This window comes from Anomaloglossus baeobatrachus, chromosome 6 (assembly GCF_048569485.1).
Source record: "Anomaloglossus baeobatrachus isolate aAnoBae1 chromosome 6, aAnoBae1.hap1, whole genome shotgun sequence".
Taxonomy (NCBI): Eukaryota; Metazoa; Chordata; class Amphibia; order Anura; family Aromobatidae; genus Anomaloglossus; species Anomaloglossus baeobatrachus.
Window position 1 is genome coordinate 165098653 of NC_134358.1, and position 20712 is coordinate 165119364.

The 20712-nt window shown below is 46.4% G+C and overlaps 1 protein-coding gene across 2 annotated transcripts in view; it reads right to left on the bottom strand.

The window, feature by feature from the left end:
* Nucleotides 1-20712, bottom strand: part of MIB1 (MIB E3 ubiquitin protein ligase 1) — a 189467-nt gene that overhangs the window by 22332 nt on the left and 146423 nt on the right. For both annotated transcript variants that reach the window (XM_075314461.1, XM_075314462.1), the window contains exons 13-16: nucleotides 13065-13197; nucleotides 9963-10049; nucleotides 4968-5129; nucleotides 4544-4725 (exon numbers count right to left, since the gene is read on the bottom strand). In XM_075314461.1, coding sequence (XP_075170576.1) covers nucleotides 4544-4725; nucleotides 4968-5129; nucleotides 9963-10049; nucleotides 13065-13197 — 564 coding nt within the window. The remainder of the gene's footprint in view (nucleotides 1-4543; nucleotides 4726-4967; nucleotides 5130-9962; nucleotides 10050-13064; nucleotides 13198-20712) is intronic.

Below are 20712 nucleotides of genomic sequence, written 5' to 3' on the forward strand. Positions count from 1 at the left end.
TAAAAAAAAAAAACAAACGTGGGGTCCCCCCAAATTAATCACCAGCCAAGGTGAAGCTGACAGCTGGGGTCTGGTATTTTCAGGATGGGAAGAGCCATGGTTATTGGACTCTTCCCAGCCTAAAAATAGCAGGCCGCAGCCGCCCCAGAAGTGGCGCATCCATTAGATGCGCCAATTCTGGCGCTTCGCCCCGGCTCATCCCGCGCCCTGGTGCGTTGGCTAACGGGGTAATGAATGGGGTTGATACCAGGTGTGTAATGTCACCTGGCATCAAGCCCAGCAATTAGTTATGCCACGGCGTCTATCAGATACCTGACATAACTAATTGACAGTTATAAGAAAAAAAATTGACAACAAAAAAAATTTATTTGAAAAAACACTCCCCAAAACATTCCCTGATTGACCAATTTATTGAAAAGAAAAAAAAAATCCACTATAATCCATTTGGACGTCCTACGTCGACTCTGGACCTTCTAGAATATGGGGGACACGTTCAGGGAACGTATCCCCCATTTTCTAGGAGGGCAGACCCTCCATTTGAGGAGAGTGGGTGCAAAGAATCTGCACCCACCCTCCCTGGGTCACAGCTGCACAGTGCCGAGCAGCAGCAGCGTCTCTGAACACAGGAAGCTGACAGCTGCTCGGCACATGTGACCGGAGTCTGCTGCAGAGAAGGAGGAGGGGGCCGCGGGGGATCAGCGCTCCGGTATGTATGACACCGGGGAACACCAGGGGGGGGGTAGGGGGGATCCCGGCAGGGCCTAGGGAGCAGGTTTCTGTCGTATGTGTTATGGCACATACGACAGAAACCATAGGAACACTGTAAATGCGGCCGGCGCGCTGCTGGGCTCTCCGATGCGCGCGGCCATCTTGGATTTTCGGGAGGGGGTTGGGGGTCGGGGGGGGCACTTTGGGGATACCGAGGGGACCGGAGGGAACCGGGAAAAAGATTTATCTCCCATCTGGCATGTTTGATCATGCCAGATGGGAGATAAATCATTTTTTACCGGAGCGGTCATTTACTATAACTTGATGATCGGTATACGGTGTATACCGGTCATCACGTGACTGGGGACCGGAAAAACCGGCCCGAATCATGATCTCCAGGGTCTCAGCTACCCCCGGCAGCTGAGACCCCGGAAATTTTCTGACTCTGGGGGGCGCTAGACCCTTTTTTCCGACCGCCGTTTTAAAACGGCAGAAAGGAATAAGTACCCTTTTTTGCTGCCGTTTTAAAACGTAACGCGGTCGTAATGGGGTTAATAACCGTGGGCAGTAATCTTACGTCCTAGTGGCCATTGTGTTAATCTCCCCCGGCTTTGGCGCACTTCTCAGCTGATTTCTACAGCTGACATGTGTGCCTGTTAGGCACGAGCGGAATTTCGTTCCTCCCGTGCCTTTTAACCCCTTAAAATGGCTCTGTCAATATGTGACAGCGCCATTATAATAGCGATTGCGCTATAACTTTACTCACAAAGCCTCCACCGGGAGTCACATGACGTGCTCATGTGGATCCAGTGGTTGTCATGGTAACACAGGGTCATATGAGGATTCCTGTGCTTACATGACTAAGGTCCTGTAAACAAACAGCCAACTACTGGCTGTTACAGAGATGATAATTTCTCCAGGTCTGAGTTATGCTGCTCTGATCGGGAGAAATGAATGAGTGATCAGACAGACGATTGTTATAGCTCCCTAGGGGTACTAGTTAAAAAGAAAAAAGAAAAAAGTTTAAAAAAAAAATGTTGAAAAATTAAGAAAAAAAAATAAAAAGAATAAATAAACCTAAATGTTCAAATTACCCCATTGAAAATTAAAGGGTTAAAATATAATATATATATATATATATATATATATATATATATATATATATATATATATATATATATATATATATATTATACACACACACACACACGTTTGGTATCGCTGCGTTCAGAAATGCCCAATCAAAATATAAAATCAATTAGTCTAATCGGTACTCAGCGTAGCGGCAATAAAAATTCCAAACGCCAACATTTTGTTTTTTGGTTGCTACAAATTTTTCGCAAAATGCAAAAACAGGCGATCAAAACGTAGCATCTACGCAAAAATGGTACAGTTAAAAACGGCAGCTTGAGAAGCAAAAAAATAAGCCAACACTGAGCCATAGATCCCAAAAAATGAGAACTCTACAGGTCACGGAAAATGGCGCAAATGCCACTTTTTTCAGGCAAACTTCTGATTTTTTTTAACCCCCTAGATAAAAGTAAACGTATTCATCTTTGGTGTGTACGAACTCGCACCAACCTCAGGCATCACACCCAATCAACAGTTTTACCATATAGTGAACACTGAATAAAACATCTAAAAATAATAGTGAAATCGCACTTTTTGCAATTTTTCCGCATTTGGAATTTTTTTTGCCATTTTCCAGTACACTATATGGCAAAACTCATGGTTTCATTTAAAAGTACAGCTCGTTCCTCAAAAAAACAAACCCTCACCTGACCATATTGACTGAAAAATAAAAAAGTTACGTCTCTCGGAAGAATGGCGAAAAAAGAAAATGGAAAGCGCAAAATCGGCCGGTCGTGAAGAAGTTAAATAGATGTATCACAGCAAGGTGATATACAGCATGCCTGCCATTCACCGTCTGAATATGTAGCATTTTTCACCATTGCCAAATAAGTGTGAATATCCTGACAACAATCAAAGAAGACTTTTATTACTGAAGACACACAGTAAGGACCATGCAGTGACCTCCGCTCATATATTCTCAACAATGGGGCACAGGGTATACAAAAATGCACAAAAATAGATCCAACATTAGAAGAGAGGCGGCACTTACCCTTCTTAATACTTTATTCACAAGAAATTGACAGCTATTGAGAGATAACGCTGAGTGCAAAACGGAGGTGACGGTAAACGTGTGCTAACTTGCGCTTCATCTGGCCTGAAGTCTGTGTCATCTCCCAAAAGCTGCCGCCTCTGATGCAAATAAAGTATTGAGAAGATATTCCACGGTCTCTTCTAATGTTGGATCTATTTCTATGCATCTTTGTATTGACTGAGCCCATTGTTCAGGGTACTTGTCGGCTCTCTTTCTAATGTTGGATCTTTGCACCACTTACCGTATTTTTCGCTTTATAAGACACACCGGATTATAAGGCGCACCCCAAATTTAGACATAAAAAAGGTGAAAAAATAAAAATGGGGTCCGTCTTATACTCCGGTGTTCTCTTACCGGAGGGGGTAGCAGTGGTGGTGAAGCGGGGTCACAGGAGGCAGAGGTTGTGCTGGCAGGCGCGGCGGTGTCCGTGGTGGCGGGAGCCGCGATGACCGTGGTGGCGGCAGTCGCGCCGTCCGTAGTGGTGGCAGCAGCGGCGGCGGGTGAGTCACCCAGTGTCCGCGGTCCCGGTTCAAATGATGGTGCCTGGAGCGGCGCATGCACAGATGGAGCTTTCATCCAAGGGCTCCATCTGCGCACGCGCTGACTCCCGGAGTGGCACGTGCGCAGATGGAGCCCTCATCCAAAAGCTCCATCTGCGCACGCGCCCGCTCCCGGCACTATCATTTGAAACTGGGACCATGGACAAACTGGTTAACCTGCTGCACAGCTGCCCGCCACACGCACAGTGGCAGCCAGCAGGCAGCCCGCACACCCTGCGTGCAAGCAGCCGGGTGCCTGTGCTTGCGTGCAGGTGGTAGCCGGGTACCTGTGGCTGCGTGTGGGCGGCAGTCGGGTGCCTGTGTGAGGGCGGCAGTCGGGTGCCTGTGTGAGGGCGGGTGCCTGTCGGTGCTGGCTGCCTCCCGCACACAGGCACCCGGCTGCCGCCCGCACACAGGCACAGGCACCCGACTGCCGCACGCACACAGCCACAGGTACCCGGCTATTGCCCGCACGCAGGCACAGGCACCCGACTGCCACCCGCACGCAGCCAAAGGTACCCGGCTGCCACACGCACGCAGGCACAGGTACCCGGCCGCATGCATACAGCCACAGGTACCCGGTCGCACAGACAGGACCCCTAGGTAAAGCTATATTCAGATTTTAAGACACACCTGTCATTTTCCTCCCAAATTTTTGGGAGGAAAAGTGCGTCTTATAATCCAAAAAATACGGTATATCAATAGAAATAAAACTCACAACACAATGAAAACTGCGGAGAAGTCATTGATGGCAGGCATTTAGAGCAGTAGGGTGCAGGTCCTAGTGCTACATAGAGGGGATCATCATAATGGACATTAATCTGTTAGTTTGTGCCTGACCGGATAATAATGCCACAACATCTAAATGGTGAAGACACTTCAAATATATCAGGTTATCATGATTATAAATAGATTGTTAAAAAAAAAAAAAAACAAACAAAAAAAAAAAAAACTTGTGACACAGCTTGTGACATGGCATTCACCCTGAAACCAACAGTACAGTTCCCTGCCACACACTATAGTATGGAAGTGAACCTATATAATATGTCCAGTTTACATGGGTATTACAGTTGTTTGGATCATTGTCATTAGCTGCATTATGAAGTTACCCAAAGAATAATCTGACTTGTACCTTGACTTCTCCTTGTGACACTTCGCCAGGGCCTTGCACAGGCTGGGGTCAGGACACAGATCGAGAGGAGACTGGCCTTTTTTATTGCGAATGGTGAGGTCGGCTCCATTAGCAGCAAGGAAGCAGGCTATGGATGCTGCACTCTTTTTCTCTCCACCTTGCGTTCCAAGTCCCATGATAAGCTGAAACATTGGAAACGTCCTATACATTAAGTTTCTAAGGACAAGAATTTTTATAGTGACATGCTGCATTTTCTCAAGAAATGCTCTGTTGATGTTCTACAACAGCTAAAGTTGTTCAAAGATGCCAAGAACATTACAGCAATGTATTAGACACATCTGTAATAAGAGCATTAAACACAACAGAAGTAAACAAATGAAGATGTGAGCTACAGCCAGCACCATAGCGGTCTGGAGACACTCACCGTGTTCTTCGATGGCTCCCACGTAGTGTCCACCTTGCCTACATCCTGCATATCTTGCAGTTGGCGCAGCTGAGACAAGGTGTGGTGCCGGAGTGCCTCATGTAGCGGGGTGTCACCATCTTTGTCTTGTATATCCAGTTTGGCCTCTGCACGGACTAACAACTGAGAAAAAGAAAAGCAATGTTATAGCACAACTGTAGTCTAAAGTTCTGACTATTTTTGACAATAAGGGAAGAGGGGTCTCAGATCCATACAATGTTGAAACTTTAAGATATGTAAAGCCAATTGTAATTCTGAATTATCTGATGGCGATACATACATAGCTAACTATGTAGAGTAAGGTCACCTACCGTGTTTTTCCAAAAATAAGACCTCCCCCAAAAATAAGCCCTAGCAGGGATTTTTCAGTAATTTCGGAGCAAGGCTTAAATATAAGCCCTCCCCCGAAAATAAGCCCTAGTCGTGGTTCAATAATGAAGTGTCTGTGCAGCTAAAAAACTTAGATATTGCGGGACACTTCATTATTAACAGTGGACACCCCGAAATCACACTCACCAGATGTCGAGCACAGAGGACCTACAGTGATCACACACACACACACACACACACACACACACACACACAAACATCGAATCACACACACACTCACCACATCCAGCGACACAGATTTCTTCTCACCGTCAGAATCCTGAGAGGCTGTGCAGTGGAGCGCAAGGACCTGCCACAAAGCTAGCTTACAGGACCTGCGGACATGTGACTTCCTCCCGTCATTCCCTGCGGCCAAAAGCATTCTGTAACGCTTTATGTAATGAGTGAGTGAGTCTGATCTGCTGTGTCTAAGTGTGTCGGCCAGAGGACGGCGTGCAACACCCACCGGAAAACACAGGGAGGACCTGGGAGCCACGCAGACGTCCGGGTCTGGTAAGTATGAGTCTCCTGGGAAGTGGGGGCGGGGGAGGGTGTCTGCTTTTTTTTTGTGGAGGGGGGGTAAACTTACCCCCCAACCATGTTTCTCCAATTATAAGACCTCCTCCAAAAATAAGCCCTAGTGCTTTTTGGGGGGGGGGGGGGGGGTGGCTGGGGGGGGTAAAAAAGTATAAGACAGTGTCTTATTTTTGGAAATACACGGTAGTACCATGCAGAAACATTTCATTTTCTGCTAACATTGATCGGAGGTACCAACATAGCTCTACACTGTTCTAATGTACTTTATACAGAAACACTATGGATGTATTTAAAGCATTTCTGAATAACTGGTATAAACTACAAGGAGAAAGATGCACTGAACACACCAAGATAACCAAAGGGGTTTTTGGCACAATCAGATCAAGCCTCACTTTACTCTGCACACAGCATTACCCCACCTTGTGACCTGGGCAAGTCATCTCTCCTGGACTTTTGGGGCTCTTTATCCCCATAAAACATGATGTCATCTTATAATTATTGTCATGGATTTTCAAAGTAAACACACCAGTCTTATCAGGTCTAAGATGCATTTAATAATATACACAGTCTGTATTTTGAAATATGGTGACATATCCACTTTAAAAATGGAAGGAACCTATTGCACACTTAGTATACAGAAACTGATGAAGAAAAAAAATTAAAAAAAGGAGAGTATTATTGCAGAGTACCAAGCTAAACAAATGTCCAGAAGATATAGACACAGAAGTCAAGTCATCCTCATTTAAAGCACCACTCCATCGTTGTTTTTTTTTCCAGAGCTGGATTGGTGCTTTAAATGTAAGCCCTGTGCCCCCAATCTTATACTTACCCTCCCTCATTTTCATCCTTTTCCGGCGTCACGCCTGTCCTGCGGCACAATCTTCAGATCATAACTTCTGACTTGTCGGAAGTCAGAAGTTATATAACAAGCTCTCAATACAAGTCTATGAGAGCCAGAACAAGACCCTCAGACTTGTATTGAGTTTTGACCATCAGCTAGCTCCATGAAATACTGAAGCTACTGGCAGGTCACAAATCGCTGGAGCCAGACAGAGCGATGCTGGAAAAAAAATGAAGATGGCATAAGGTGAGTAAACAACAGAGGGCAGGGGACTTAAATTTAAAGCACCACTGCAGCGCTAAAATAAAAAAATAAAATACATACTGGAGTGGTGCTTTAATGCATGGTCTAGGGTAGTTACACCTTATGTTTACAAGGTTTTTAATTTTGTGAACACTGGAAGGTGGGGCATATCCCACAGAATCCTACTAAAGCAGGAACCTCTACAGCAGGGGTGGGGAACCTTTTTACTGCCGGGGGCCGTTTGGAAATTTCTAACAACCTTCGGGGGCCGCATTATCAACTTAAAAATTACCCTGCTATATTTGGGCAAACAATTAACTCATTGTGGCGGCTGGAGCTTTTTGTTTTTGGTGCGGCTACAGTGTTTCCCCGAAAATAAGACATCCCCCGAAAATAAGACATCCCAGGAGTTTTCAGGGAAGCTTTAGTAGAAGACACCCCCTGAAAATAAGACATAGCTGCGGTCAATAATGAAGTGTCATGCAGTGGTGAAAGAGTTAAAGACACTGCAAGACACTTCATTATAGGCAGCGGGCACCCCCATAAGAGAGAAGACAGAAGAAAGAAGACCCCGCAGTCATACTCACCAGACGCCGACCGGGAGCAGGTGAGCGCATCAAGGTCCTGCAGCGGCAGAAACACACACACACACACACACACACACACACACACATATATATATAAGAACAGACACACACACACACACACACATCAGATCACACTCACTCACTCTCACAAACACATCAGATCGCATCCACATACTCACAACATCCGGCGATATCGCTTGCTTCTCAGCGGCGATACTGTGCGTGCAGTGACCTTCCAGGACCTGCCGAGGATCACATGGCCGGAAGCATGTGGTATCTCCAGATGTTGTGTGCGCGCGTATGTGCGATATCGTCAGTGTGTGTGTGAGTGTATACGATCGGATGTGTGCGTGTATGCTGTCTGATGTGTGAGTGTGTTCTGATGTGTGAGTGTATGCGATCTGATCTGTGAGTGTCGGCAGGAGGCAGAGGAGCACGGCGTGCAGCACAGCTGCTGGGATCGTGGGGTGGGTGTGTGTTTGTGTGTGAGTGAGTGAGTGTGATGTGCTGTGTGTGTGTGCGTGTGTGTGTGTGTGTGTGTGTGATCTGATGTCGGCCAGACGCAGGGGAGGCATGCAGCACACCTGCTGGGAGATCACAGGAGGATCTGGGAGCTATACAGACGCCCTGGGCTGGTAAGTATGATGATCCTGGGAAGGGAGTCTGCTTTTTGTGGGGGGTAAACTTACCCCCAACCATGTCTCCTCGAGAATAAGACACCCCCTGAAAATAAGACATAGTGCTTTTTTCAGGGCAAAAAAAAATATAAGACAGTGTCTTATTTTCGGGGAAACGGTATATTAGGCGATATTGATCTTGCTGCTTCTCACAACTGCTTTTCCATGTTTGTGTCAGCTGGGACAGCTGTATATACATCACGAAGGAGACGCTGAGGGCATATACATCACAGGAGATGCTGAGGGCATATACATCACAGGAGATGCTGAGGGCATATACATCACAGGAGATGGAGGAGAGGACTAGACAATACTGGGGAGGGCTGGGAGGAATATACGCTGCTGGGAGGACTAGACATCACTGAGGAGGGCTGGGAGGACTAGACAATACTGGAGAGGTCTGGAAGGACTATACATGACTTGCGATAGCTGGGAGAAATGTAAGGACATTGCTGGGGGTACAGACATCAGGGGGAGCACAGGCAGCCCTGATGTCTGTACCCTCAGCAGGGGAACAGGCTGCCGTGGGGAGGCCCGAGGAGCACAGGCTGCCGTGGGCAGGCCCGAGGAGCACAGGCTGCCGTGGGGAGGCCCGAGGAGCACAGGCTGCCGTGGGGAGGCCCGAGGAGCACAGGCTGCCGTGGGGAGGCCCGAGGAGCACAGGCTGCCGTGGGGAGGCCCGAGGAGCACAGGCTGCCGTGGGGAGGCCCGAGGAGCACAGGCTGCCGTGGGGAGGCCCGAGGAGCACAGGCTGCCGTGGGGAGGCCCGAGGAGCACAGGCTGCCGTGGGGAGGCCCGAGGAGCACAGGCTGCCGTGGGGAGGCCCGAGGAGCACAGGCTGCCGTGGGGAGGCCCGAGGAGCACAGGCTGCCGTGGGGAGGCCCGAGGAGCACAGGCTGCCGTGGGGAGGCCCGAGGAGCACAGGCTGCCGTGGGGAGGCCCGAGGAGCACAGGCTGCCGTGGGGAGGCCCAAGGAACACTGAAAGCTGCAGGGGGCACAGGCTGCCGTGGGGATACGCAAGGAGCACTGAACGCTGCAAGGAGCACAGGCAGCCGTGGGGATATGCGAGGAGCACAGGATGCTGCAGGGGGCACAGGCAGCCGTGGGGATACGCGAGGAGCACAGGATGCTGCAGAGGCCATAGGCTGCCGTGGGGATGCAAGAGGAGCACAGGACGCTGCAGGGGGCACAGGCTGCCGTGGGGATGTGCAGGGGGACACACAGGATTTGGACGCTGGAGGGGCACACAGGCATGGGAGCACAAACAAACCTGTCAGATGCTGAAGCAGCAGCTCCTCTTCTGTGGAACGAGAGCAAATTGAGCGCTTACTCCACCCACAAAGTATGTCCTCACGCTAGCATTGGCTAGCGTGAGGACATAAGCCTCACAGAGTTTAAAAGGGCCAGCAGCAAGCAAAACACGGCTGCCGCCCGAGTACTGCGGTCTCTGGATTCTGCCCGGGGGCATACGGCCCGCGGGCCGGAGGTTCCCCACCCCTGCTCTACAGGTATGATGGAACCAAACTACTATACAAAACGTTCCTGCTTGAGATTTGGAATTTTTTAACCTTGAGCGGAACCCTGACTACTCAACACCAAATAATGAATCCACAGGTGGTTAGAGGTCCTTTACTATTGGATCGATAAGAATTGTGTGGTGTAAAAATAAAGAATCGACAATTAATAGAAACATCATCTTACCCTGACAATCTGTGTATGCTGACGTTCCACAGCCAGATGCAGAGCTGTCTGCTGGTTAACATTTTGGATGTCCAAGTTAGCACTACCCTGAAAATCAAGAACAATTTGTTGGAGATCAATGGGAACAACTTCCCCAGAATTCATTTTCATATCACTGCCCACAATTTTGATCCAGAGAACCTTTTGCTGGATTTTAATTAAAACCTCCTCCAATTTACACCGCTCCACTGATTCTAGAGCTATTTTTTTGTGTTTCTCTGTTCCAAAGTTATGTCTCCCAATAATAATTAAGCAAATGTTTCCTTCAACCAGCAGGAGGTGGACCACAAAACCTCTGTCACAGAGGAGAAAAAGCTCACAGAGAAGCTTTGTGGTTATACACCCTGTTGGTTGATTGGAAAGTTTCCTTCTTTATTCCTGGGGAGAGGGGGTAGGGTAGGAAAAAGAAAAACTGTCCCAGAATCAGTGGAGCAGCGCCAATTGGAGGAGATACTCAGTTTATTTAAAAAATCCAAGGTCCATTTACTTTAAGTGACACACACATAAGAATCAATTCATATATAGAGTGGAAAGAGCAGGGGTCAAAGCACAATAACACTGCAGGCGAAAAACACAATTTTATATAACATTGATATGACACAGACACACAGCCACCTCAGCGCCTTCTTAAGGCCCCGTCACACTAAGCAACATCGCTAGCAACATCGCTGGTAACGAACAACTTTTGTGACGTTGCTAGCGATGTTGCTGTGTGTGACATCCAGCAACAACCTGGCCCCTGCTGTGAGGTCGTTGGTTGTTGCTGAATGTCCTGGGCCATTTTTTAGTTGTTGCTGTCCCGCTGTGAAGCACAGATCGCTGTGTGTGACAGCGAGACAGCAACAACTAAATGTGCAGGCAGCAGGAGCCGGCTTCTGCGGAGTCTGGTAACCTATGTAAACATCGGGTAACCAAGAAGCCCTGTCCTTGGTTACCCGATATTTACCTTTGATACCAGCCTCAGCCGCTCTCACTGTCAGTGCCGGCTCCTGCTCTGTGCACATGTAGCTGCAGGACACATCGGGTTAATTAACCCGATGTGTGCTGTAGCCAGGAGAGCAGGGAGCCAGCGCTAAGCAGTGTGCGCTGCTCCCTGCTCTGTGCACATTTAGCTGCAGCACACATCGGGTAATTAACCCGATGTGTGCTGTACTAGGAGAGCAGGGAGCCAGCGCTCAGTGTGCGCTGCTCCCTGCTCTCTGCACGTGTGGCTGGTCACTGGTTGCTGGTGAGCTCACCAGCAACTTGTGTAGCCACGCTCCAGCAATCCCTGCCAGGTCAGGTTGCTGGTGGGATCGCTGGAGCGTCGCAGTGTGACATCTCACCAGCAACCTCCTAGCAACTTACCAGCGATCCCTATCGTTGTTGGGATCGCTGGTAAGTTGCTTAGTGTGACTGGACCTTTAGTGTAGATAGCCAGCCTCCTTAAAGTAAGTTATCTGGCTCAGGTCATTCGGTAAGGCAGGATATAGGTGTAATGGAGCATGCTTTCTAAACACGGCCACATACCCTTTAGATGAATGTTCTACCAACAGATAGCTCTCCCAAATCCACTAAACACAAAGGCTCAACTGAGTGTTGGTGCATTTTATATACTGAGAGGAGACAGCGGCTTCCAGACATCTCTGAAATCCAAGAAAGTGAAGTTTGTAAAATGAGCAGCTTGTTGAGTGACAGTTGCACTGGAGCAGATCATATATTCATAGTTATCTCCTCCCCCTGTTAGAATTAGCATAAGTATTATACAAACGACTCACTTTGTCTAGCAGGACCTGTGGTGAGGTCATACCCATGTGACCAGAAGGGGCGGGGCCTCAGCAACCAAAGCTGGATACCAGGTCACATGGGTATGACCTCACACAGGTCCTGCTAGACAAAGTGAGTCATTTGTATGTTTGTATAATGCTTATGCGAATTCTAGCAGAGGGAGGAGAGAACTATGAATATATGATCTGCTCCAGTAGATCTCAAGAAGCTGCTGATTTTACAAACTTCACTTTCTTGGATTTCAAAACCTAAACATCCGAGCTGCCCACTACAGGTATGTATAGAATCAGCCTAATAGTGCCAGTATAGCACTGGCTTTAGGTTATATACGAAAATCCTGATGATTGGTTCCCTTTAAAGGGTTATAGCAAACGTTTACTCGTATCACTTACCAAAGGCGCCCAAATCAATCATAAGAAAATTGGTAATCCCCATCTATTCAGAGCAGTAGCCATCAATGTGCACTGCTGCATTGCCTATGACTGCCGGATCTAGGAGAGTACAGGTACCGCCTTCCTCCAGCAGCCCCAGAGACAATAATTGATTTGTTGCCAACTACCTATTTTGAAGGGTCATTTCAAAGCCCCATTTTCAAGGTCTATGGGACCCCCATCGATGACAAAGTTATCACCTATCCAGTCAGACATTTTGGTTATATTTACATTATACTTTGCAACTTTTCTTGCCTCTTCTTTAAAGTAGCCCAAAACGCAACTACTACTTTCCCTCTGGTGATGTCCATGTGACTACAGGTTTCTGTGGAGCCCTCAGGGAGGATGAAAAGCAGGAACTGAACACACCACCTGGGCTGATATTGGTGGCGCTTTTGGTAGAGACAAATCGGGCCTGTCCAGTTAACTTTTTTTGTATGTAAATTTGAATTGATTAAGATTTTGAGCAGAAGGTACTCCCTTCCTCAAGGGTTTTTTTTATTCCCATCTCAGTCACAGCTAAAACAAGAATAACCGATCTATATGTCAACCACAGGAGGAGAACCAGCACAGCTATGCGGTTTATGTAACTCCCCTTGACATGAATGGCATTATGGAAACAGAATAGCACTGCTAGACATGGCTGTTTGTGGAGTTGTGTCTTTGGGGGCACTTGAACGCAACAATTCCAGTCTCGGGCTGAGAAGGGAATAAACAGTTAATGGAAAGGATCAAGACAGCGCTTTGTCACCTGTTTTAACAAATTTTCAAGATCAAAGTAACTTTTGCAAAATATATCCTACCCCTGCCCCCCAAAATAACAGCGTATAACAACAGAATTGCTCCAATCAGTTTATGGCCATACCTGATGAACCAGAAGTTCTGCCACTTCAACGTGATTATTGAGCGCTGCCAGGTGCAAAGCAGTGTAGCCATCGTCCTTCTTCTCGTCAACTATCCACGGCCGAGGCAATTTGGAAAGCAACACACGCATAGCACTAAAAAGAAAACACACACATGCCAGCTTAATATACATAATACGGTCATACACTGCTGCCAAAAATCCTTTACAATAAAAGAAGGTATAGAACTTAGGGGCTGATTACTGCAATAACCGAGTGCCTGAGCGCCAAGGCCATTACTACCCACCATAACAGTCCAGGCCTCATCTGCTAGTTAAAATCCCATCATGGGCAGTGTTGACCAGACTCTTTGGCCCGTATTTCAGCTTATAGCCACACAATTTTCAAGTTTTGCTATTGGGGCCACTATGTTTAAGGTGCACCCACAGTAGTCACAACTTGCACAGTAGTGTATACTCTGCTCAGTTCTAGGATTACAACCTTTCATGAAAACCGGAGTCACCAAACGGTCAGAGATCTCACGCAGCCTGGCCATGTGTACGTCTTTTCTGAAAATGAACTCACATTTTATGTCTTGGACATTGTCATAAAGCCCATAGATTTCAGTGATGTAAGTAGCCACCACTTTTATTAATGATGTGAAGTGGCTTAAGTGGTGGCTAAGCCCCAGAACGAGGATGCACGCCCCCAGTATAATTTCTGACTCTTGTCACCCCCACTGTGATCAGGACCAGATAATACATTTATTATTGTGTTTAGTGAATTCCTATTATATGTTCCTGAGGAGGAAAAGGCGACAAAGACAACTATTTCCTTGGGGCATGACCTTACAGTAATCAGTCCTTCTGAGGACTAAATGTATCAGAAACCGTTTTACTGTATTTTTTTTTTATATAAAAACATAAAGCAGCACACATTTGCCCACACTCACATAGTAGCGGGTTTATATGTGCATTTGGCAGCTGTATACACCCATCTCTGTATGTAGGCAGACACTAAGTGTACACTTATAGAACATGACAGATGTTCAGAGTGACACCGGGACCTTGCTAACGAAAGCGTTCACATTACGTGTAGTGAAAAGAGGTGTTCCCTAAAACTTCTATTTATAGTCCCCGGTCAGACCCACCATGGCCGTCACTAATGAGACAGGGCCAAATATACACAAGTTATCTCACTGTGTGCACATTAACCCCCGAATTACTAGTGTGCAGAACAACAAGTTCAGGCAAAGTTTGCAGCAAAGCGTGTAGTGAGGAGCTGTCTGGAATACTTGGAAAGGCATAATATTCATTCATAATATACCAGCCAAACCACATCAGTGAGCAGAAAGCCACAGGCGCTTTACACACAAATCTCAAAGAACCCTGGGAGGCTTTTTTATGGTAAGAAAGTGGCACAGGCTGCTCTATTCTTACTGTCAAACATGCCAGAAGTCCAGGCAAAGCGGCAAAGAACAGTAGAGGGATTTAGATATTAAGCAGAGGCCTCTGACACCTCCTTTACCTGAAAGGTCTACAGGAATTATTTCATTATACTTTCATTTATATTGCAACACAAATTCACAGCGGATTAACAGACAGTATCCCTGTCCCCATTGGGGCTCACAGTCTAAATTCCCTATCACCAAGTCTTTATAGTGTGGGGGAAAACCGGAGTACCAGGAGCAAAATGAACATAGACACGGGGACCTCAGCACTGCAAAGCAACAGAGCTAACCACAGAGCTAACCACACAGTGCTAACCACTGAGCTACCAGGCTGCCCACATGGGATGTAACTGCAACAGTTTGTATGTTCTCCCCATGTTTTCTAGCTTTCCTCAGAGTTCCCTGGTTTCCTCCCACACTCCAAAGACTAAAGGCCGCTTTACACGCAACGACATCGCTAACGAGATGTCGTTGGGGTCACTGAATTCGTGACGCACATCCGGCCTCATTAGCGACGTCATTGCATGTGAAACGCATGAACGACCATTAACGATCAAATTTACTTACCTTATCGTTGATGTACCGTCCATTTCCCAAACATTGTTGCTGTTGAAGGACGCAGGTTGTTCGTCGTTCCTGCGGCAGCACACATCGCTACGTGTGACACCGGAGGAACGAGGAACTACATCGTACCTGCATCCTCCGGCAATGCGGAAGGAAGGAGGTGGGCGGGATATTCCACTCGCTCATCTCCCCCCCTCCGCTTCTATTGGACGGCTGCCATGTGACATTGTGACACCGCACGAACCACCCCCTTAGAAAGGAGGCGGTTCGCCGGCCACAGCGACGTCGCAAGGAAGGTAAGTCCGTGTGACGGGTGTAATGATGTTGTGCGTCACGGGCAGCGATTTGCCCGTGTCGCACAACCAACGGGGGTGGGTACGCTCTCTAGCGATATCAATACCGATATCGCAGCATGTAAAATGGCCTTTAGGTTGGGGCCACACGTGGATTACTGCGATCCTCGCATGAAACAACTCATGCTGGCAGTACAGCAGAGCAGAGTGTCATGCGAGTGTCTCTGTGACTGAGCTACGTTCGAGCGAGCAGACCTCAGCTGCGGGGGGCGGGCCTACTCTGAGGAGGGGCAGCCAGGCGCTGCGGAGGGGCGGGAGGGATTTATCTCCCTTTCTCCTCCGTAGCCAGCTATTGCCATTCTCACCCTGCACTCGCAGTACACTTGAATGGGTGCGAGAGAAAACAGGATCGCATTACACTTGCAGCATGCTGCGATTGTTTTCTCGGTCCGATTTCGGCTGAGAAAATAATTGCTCATGTGCGCTGACACACAGGCTAATATTGGTCCGAGTGGAATGCGATTTTTTTATCGCACTCCACTGGCACAGTTTTTTTTTTATCGCCGTGTGTCTTAGGCCTTACTGAAATCCACAATGGGAAAAGTGTTGCTGATGTGTGTTAAGTGCTATGGAATTAATGGCGCTATATAAGTGAATTATTATTAGACCGAAAACTAGAATACCATAAATCAGGGTTACAATATTACTGTGTCTAACTTGCCAAACTGCCAAAACATTGCATCTGAAGCCAAATACAGTGGTCATCTTGAGAACTGTACCTACCTGTACCATGGTCATGGGAACAGGATTCATAGCAGAATTAGGTTCACATGTCCGGTAATCATACTATAGAATGAATCCAGCAACAATTTGATGGCAAAATCAGTTATGCTTGTCTGTTTTGAAAAAATTATTTAGTCAGTATGCCTCATTAGCAGGGTGGACGCTTCCCGGCCTCATTAGGCGCACTGCACATGAGCGTAAGTTCAGGAGATGTGTAGGTGAGCCGTCCTCTAAAGTTCCGGTGGTGCGCAATGCACCTAATGAAGCCGGGAAGCGTCCACCCTGCTTCTGAGGTGCACGGACGAGGCCAAAATGAGCCGCAAGCATGCGTGACCTTTCCAGGAGCTGACGGTGATGGCGGCTTGTGGAGATCATGTTATCACGCCCAACACGGAAAGAGCCGACTACTCAGCAGATACAACGCCCCTGTTACTAGTCAAGGCCCTAATTAGCAGTGGTAAAACATGGTTTATAAGTCGTTTTTTTTTAAAAACATTCAAATTAGTGAATAGTGATACGAGGGGGCTGCTGATAAGACTTTGGCTTTGTGATCTTTTGTTTCAATGGTAACGAATGTTACATCATATGTCTAATGTGTCTAATATATGGTTTCAAAATGTTGTGTTTGTTGCTTATGTCAACAGTGTTCTACGCACGCAGGAAAACAAAATGATGGAGTCTAATGCGATATTCACAGCAACTGAGAGCAGAGGAGTGATAAAATTCTTGTTTCTGCAAGGATATTCATGGTGATATGTCACAGACATTGGGGGATCAATGCCCTTCATATTCCACAGTTAAGAACTGGGTTGCCAGATTTAAAACGGGCCACTTCAGCACTAATGAGGAGGAACGTCCTGGACGACCGAGAGTGGTGGTGATTCCGGAGATCGTTGAAGCTGTGCACAACCTCATACTGGAGAATCGATGAAATTCAGCTAAAGCAATAGTAGACATCATGGGGATTTCTTGTGAACGTGTTTGAGTCATTATCCATGAACATTTGAACATGAGGAACCTATCTGCAAAGTGGGTCCCCAAATGTTTGACAACAGATCAGAGAAGCAGAGAGTGAAAACTTCCCGGTCTATTTGTCAGCATTTCCGGACTGATAAGAACTTCCTAGATCAACTGGTCATTATGGATGAGACCTAGATTTATTTGTATGACCCTGAAAACAAGGAGCAGTCAAGAGTGGAGGCACAGAGGTTCTCCTCATCCAAAGAAGTTCAGGATGCAAAAATCAGCCACTAAGGTGATAGCGTCTGTGTTCTGAGATAAGGAGGGCGTGCTGCTAGTGGACTACCTTCAAAAGGGTTCTACCATCAATGCAAGGTATTACATTGAACTTTTGAACCAATTGAAGGCAGCTCTGAAAGCCAAAAGGCGTGTTAAGCTGGTTCCTGCAAGACAACGCCTCCGCTCACACTGCACAAGTGACCACGGCAAAACTGGCAGAGCTGGGCTTCCAGGTGGTTGACCACCCACCTTATTCATCAGATCTAGCTCCCTCTGACTCATCTGTTTCCAAACCTGAAGAAACACCTTAAGAGTATCAAATTTTACACCATTTCTAATGCCATGGCTGCTACGGATGGATGCCTGGATTGAGGCACAATCGAAATCCTTCTTTTTGCTAGGCTTACAGAACTTGGAATACCGATGTAAGAAGTGTGTTGACATCAGTGGAGCGTATGTGGAATAAATGTAAAGTTTCATCATCCTATCTAATTTCTTTCTGGGTAAAGCCAAAGACTTATCAGGAGCCCCTTGTATACAGGGCTGGTCAGGGAGGGAATTTGGGCAGACAGGTATCAATGCTGCTGGGCTTGAGGGCATAGGGGATCTGACAGGTACCTTTTAAGCAATAAAGAAAAACAGATAGCTAAATAGCAATCAGTTAATGGATCAGTTTTCCATAGATTCCCATGTTAAAAAAAAAAAAAAAAACAACACATAGCAAAAATATTTTATTTTTTTTAGAACAGACAAAATGTTGTGTCTGCAACGGATTGTTGCTGGATCTGTCCTAACCAATGATTACTGGGCAGGTGATCTAAGCCTTAGCTATGGGATGGTATAAAAGATTACCACAACGGAGTATTCTCAGTGTATTTGATCAGAAAAAAAATAATCCAATTTATATTATAGGAGGGTTCCTTTGAAATCATGATGTGTATCCTGTGCTTCCCCCCCGCCCGGCTCGCCTGTTCGCACTCACACATGCCAGGGCTGAGGGACACATCTACGTTTTTAGTGCTGTCTGTGCACCAAAAATAACTGCACCCCGGACAGGAGAGTCGGAAGTCTGTCTTGTCTCTGCAGTACATACTAGGGCTTTCTTTTCATCTCAGGCTATTACACGGCACATTCATCGTACATACAGGCAGTAATGAATATACTTGGTTTTGGTTACTTAGGAAGATGCAGAATCAGATACGGAACTATAGTAGATATTTTCATATTTCTCATCGATATGAATAAATACAGTGAGTAGAAAACTATACGGGATATGTTAGATAAAAGCAGATAAAAATAAAATGACATTTTGAGTTCAACTCTGGAAACAAAAAACATGATTCAAGTCAAGGGTGCTTTACACGCTGCGACATCGCTAGTGATCCATTAGCAATGTGACACGCCAGATCGCAGATGCGATCTGCCGAGATTGCAGATGCGATCTGCCGAGATTGCACATGTGACCGGCGCTATAAAACGCCCAATGTGCGATCTCAGCAGATCGCATCTGAGATCTGGCGTGTCACATCACTAACGAAATCGCTAGCGATGTCGCAGTGTGTAAAGCACCCTTCACTGTAAACAGAATGACATTTTCTTTGGTGATGCTGTCCCTTTAAACGGTCTTTCCCCTGTAGTATGCAGGGCACAGAGGAACACTACTATAGTAATACAAGTTTCCCATCTGCCCTGGGCAGCACACAAACTATCAGTCAATGATTAACTCCAGGTTGTAGAGTGGGGGTGTACGGACAGGGCAAACAAAGTTATTTTAATACAAGAAATACAAAAAGAAGAGTAATAAATGAAACAAAAAACAAATGGCAACAGTATAATATTACTGTAACAATATAATAACATTCAACACGTTAGGTTACACAATGTGTCATTGGTGACATATCGGAGCGGACCTGGACTTTCTCTACACCACGGCCACAGAGGGTCCAGGAGCAGGAGCGCTCGTTCTGTGAAAATATGGGTGATACAAGTGGAAACATGAGAGACCGCTTTATTTGGCATTGCTAAAAATAGCTGAACAAATGGCAAAGCAGTGTTGGGGCTCGCAGGATGAACAATCAATGGGCAGAAAGCAGGATAGCAGCTCCCAGAGCTCTGGGATCGACAATCGACAGCTGAGAGACTATTTTTTGCTATGGTTGACTAAATATGGTCAGGGAAGAGAGAGGCACTAGAGGGAACGTTTGCCTGGGATTGCATGTTTCAAATGCTTAGCTGCCTATAAAGCTCTTACACTGTAGCTTGTGCCCTTTGAGTGGGGAATATGGCTCGTCTCTATAATTGCCGGGGGGAGTCCTGACCTCGTACTGGGCTTTACTGACCCTATGGAAGGAGAAGTAGCTTGCCACAGATCGCAGTCCAATCTGAGAACTTCAGCAAAGGGAATCCTCAAGGACAGGCGCAATGTTACACAAGGAAAGATGAACTTTTTTTTTCTTTAACATTTCTACCTCCCAGGTATTTTCTATATATATATATTTTTTTTTTCTGCACATGGAAAAGTTGGTTTTAAAGCACACACAGCTTACTGTAGAGGTGCACCTGCTATCATACATTTATATATATGCGTGTGTATACATGTTCAGGTGAGTTATTGTGTGAATTATTTTTTTTTATTAACACTACTACTAAAAAAAAAAGGAAATGGAAATCTAGTGTTATATATACAATCCTATGAATATAAACAGGCAAACACAAATCTACAAGTCTATGCAGATATACGGCAATGATACCCATACTAACGCCATAACGCATGCCTGACTAGTAACATTTTATATACTTTTATATCAAGCCACAATCCTGCAAGCTTTACACTAAAATTAGCGTTCTGTGCAAAGCAATATCTTTTCCCAATAATCTTCCCTTTTCCACAATGTTAAGGCATGAGCTAAGTTATGGCAGAGAATGGCGAGTGGTGCGGTGTCCGCAGAGCGCGCAGACGGTGGAGTTTGCTAACTATTTAAATCCTGACAGTGTATGCTGTAATAGTAATGCTGCAATGCTGTTTTTCCTTGTATTACTGTGCTATATCACCAGCTACTCTCTGATTTGCTCTCTATCAGCTGCATGCACTAGCTTTGTCAGGCTCTGCAGGAATTTTACTTTGGCTCATCTTTCCTTTTCTCGGGACACCTAACCAATAGTGCTGCTAATTGCAAGAGTCTTCTAGAAATAGGAGCCAGTTCTCTGCATTGCAAATACACTAATTCCACCAAACCCAGATGAAAGGAGAGCTCACCAGCAGTGTGACATCATTCCGGTCATTTCATTGCCTCGGAGATTACTGAACGCAAGTCGGGGTCTAGGTGACTGTGGCAACATAGG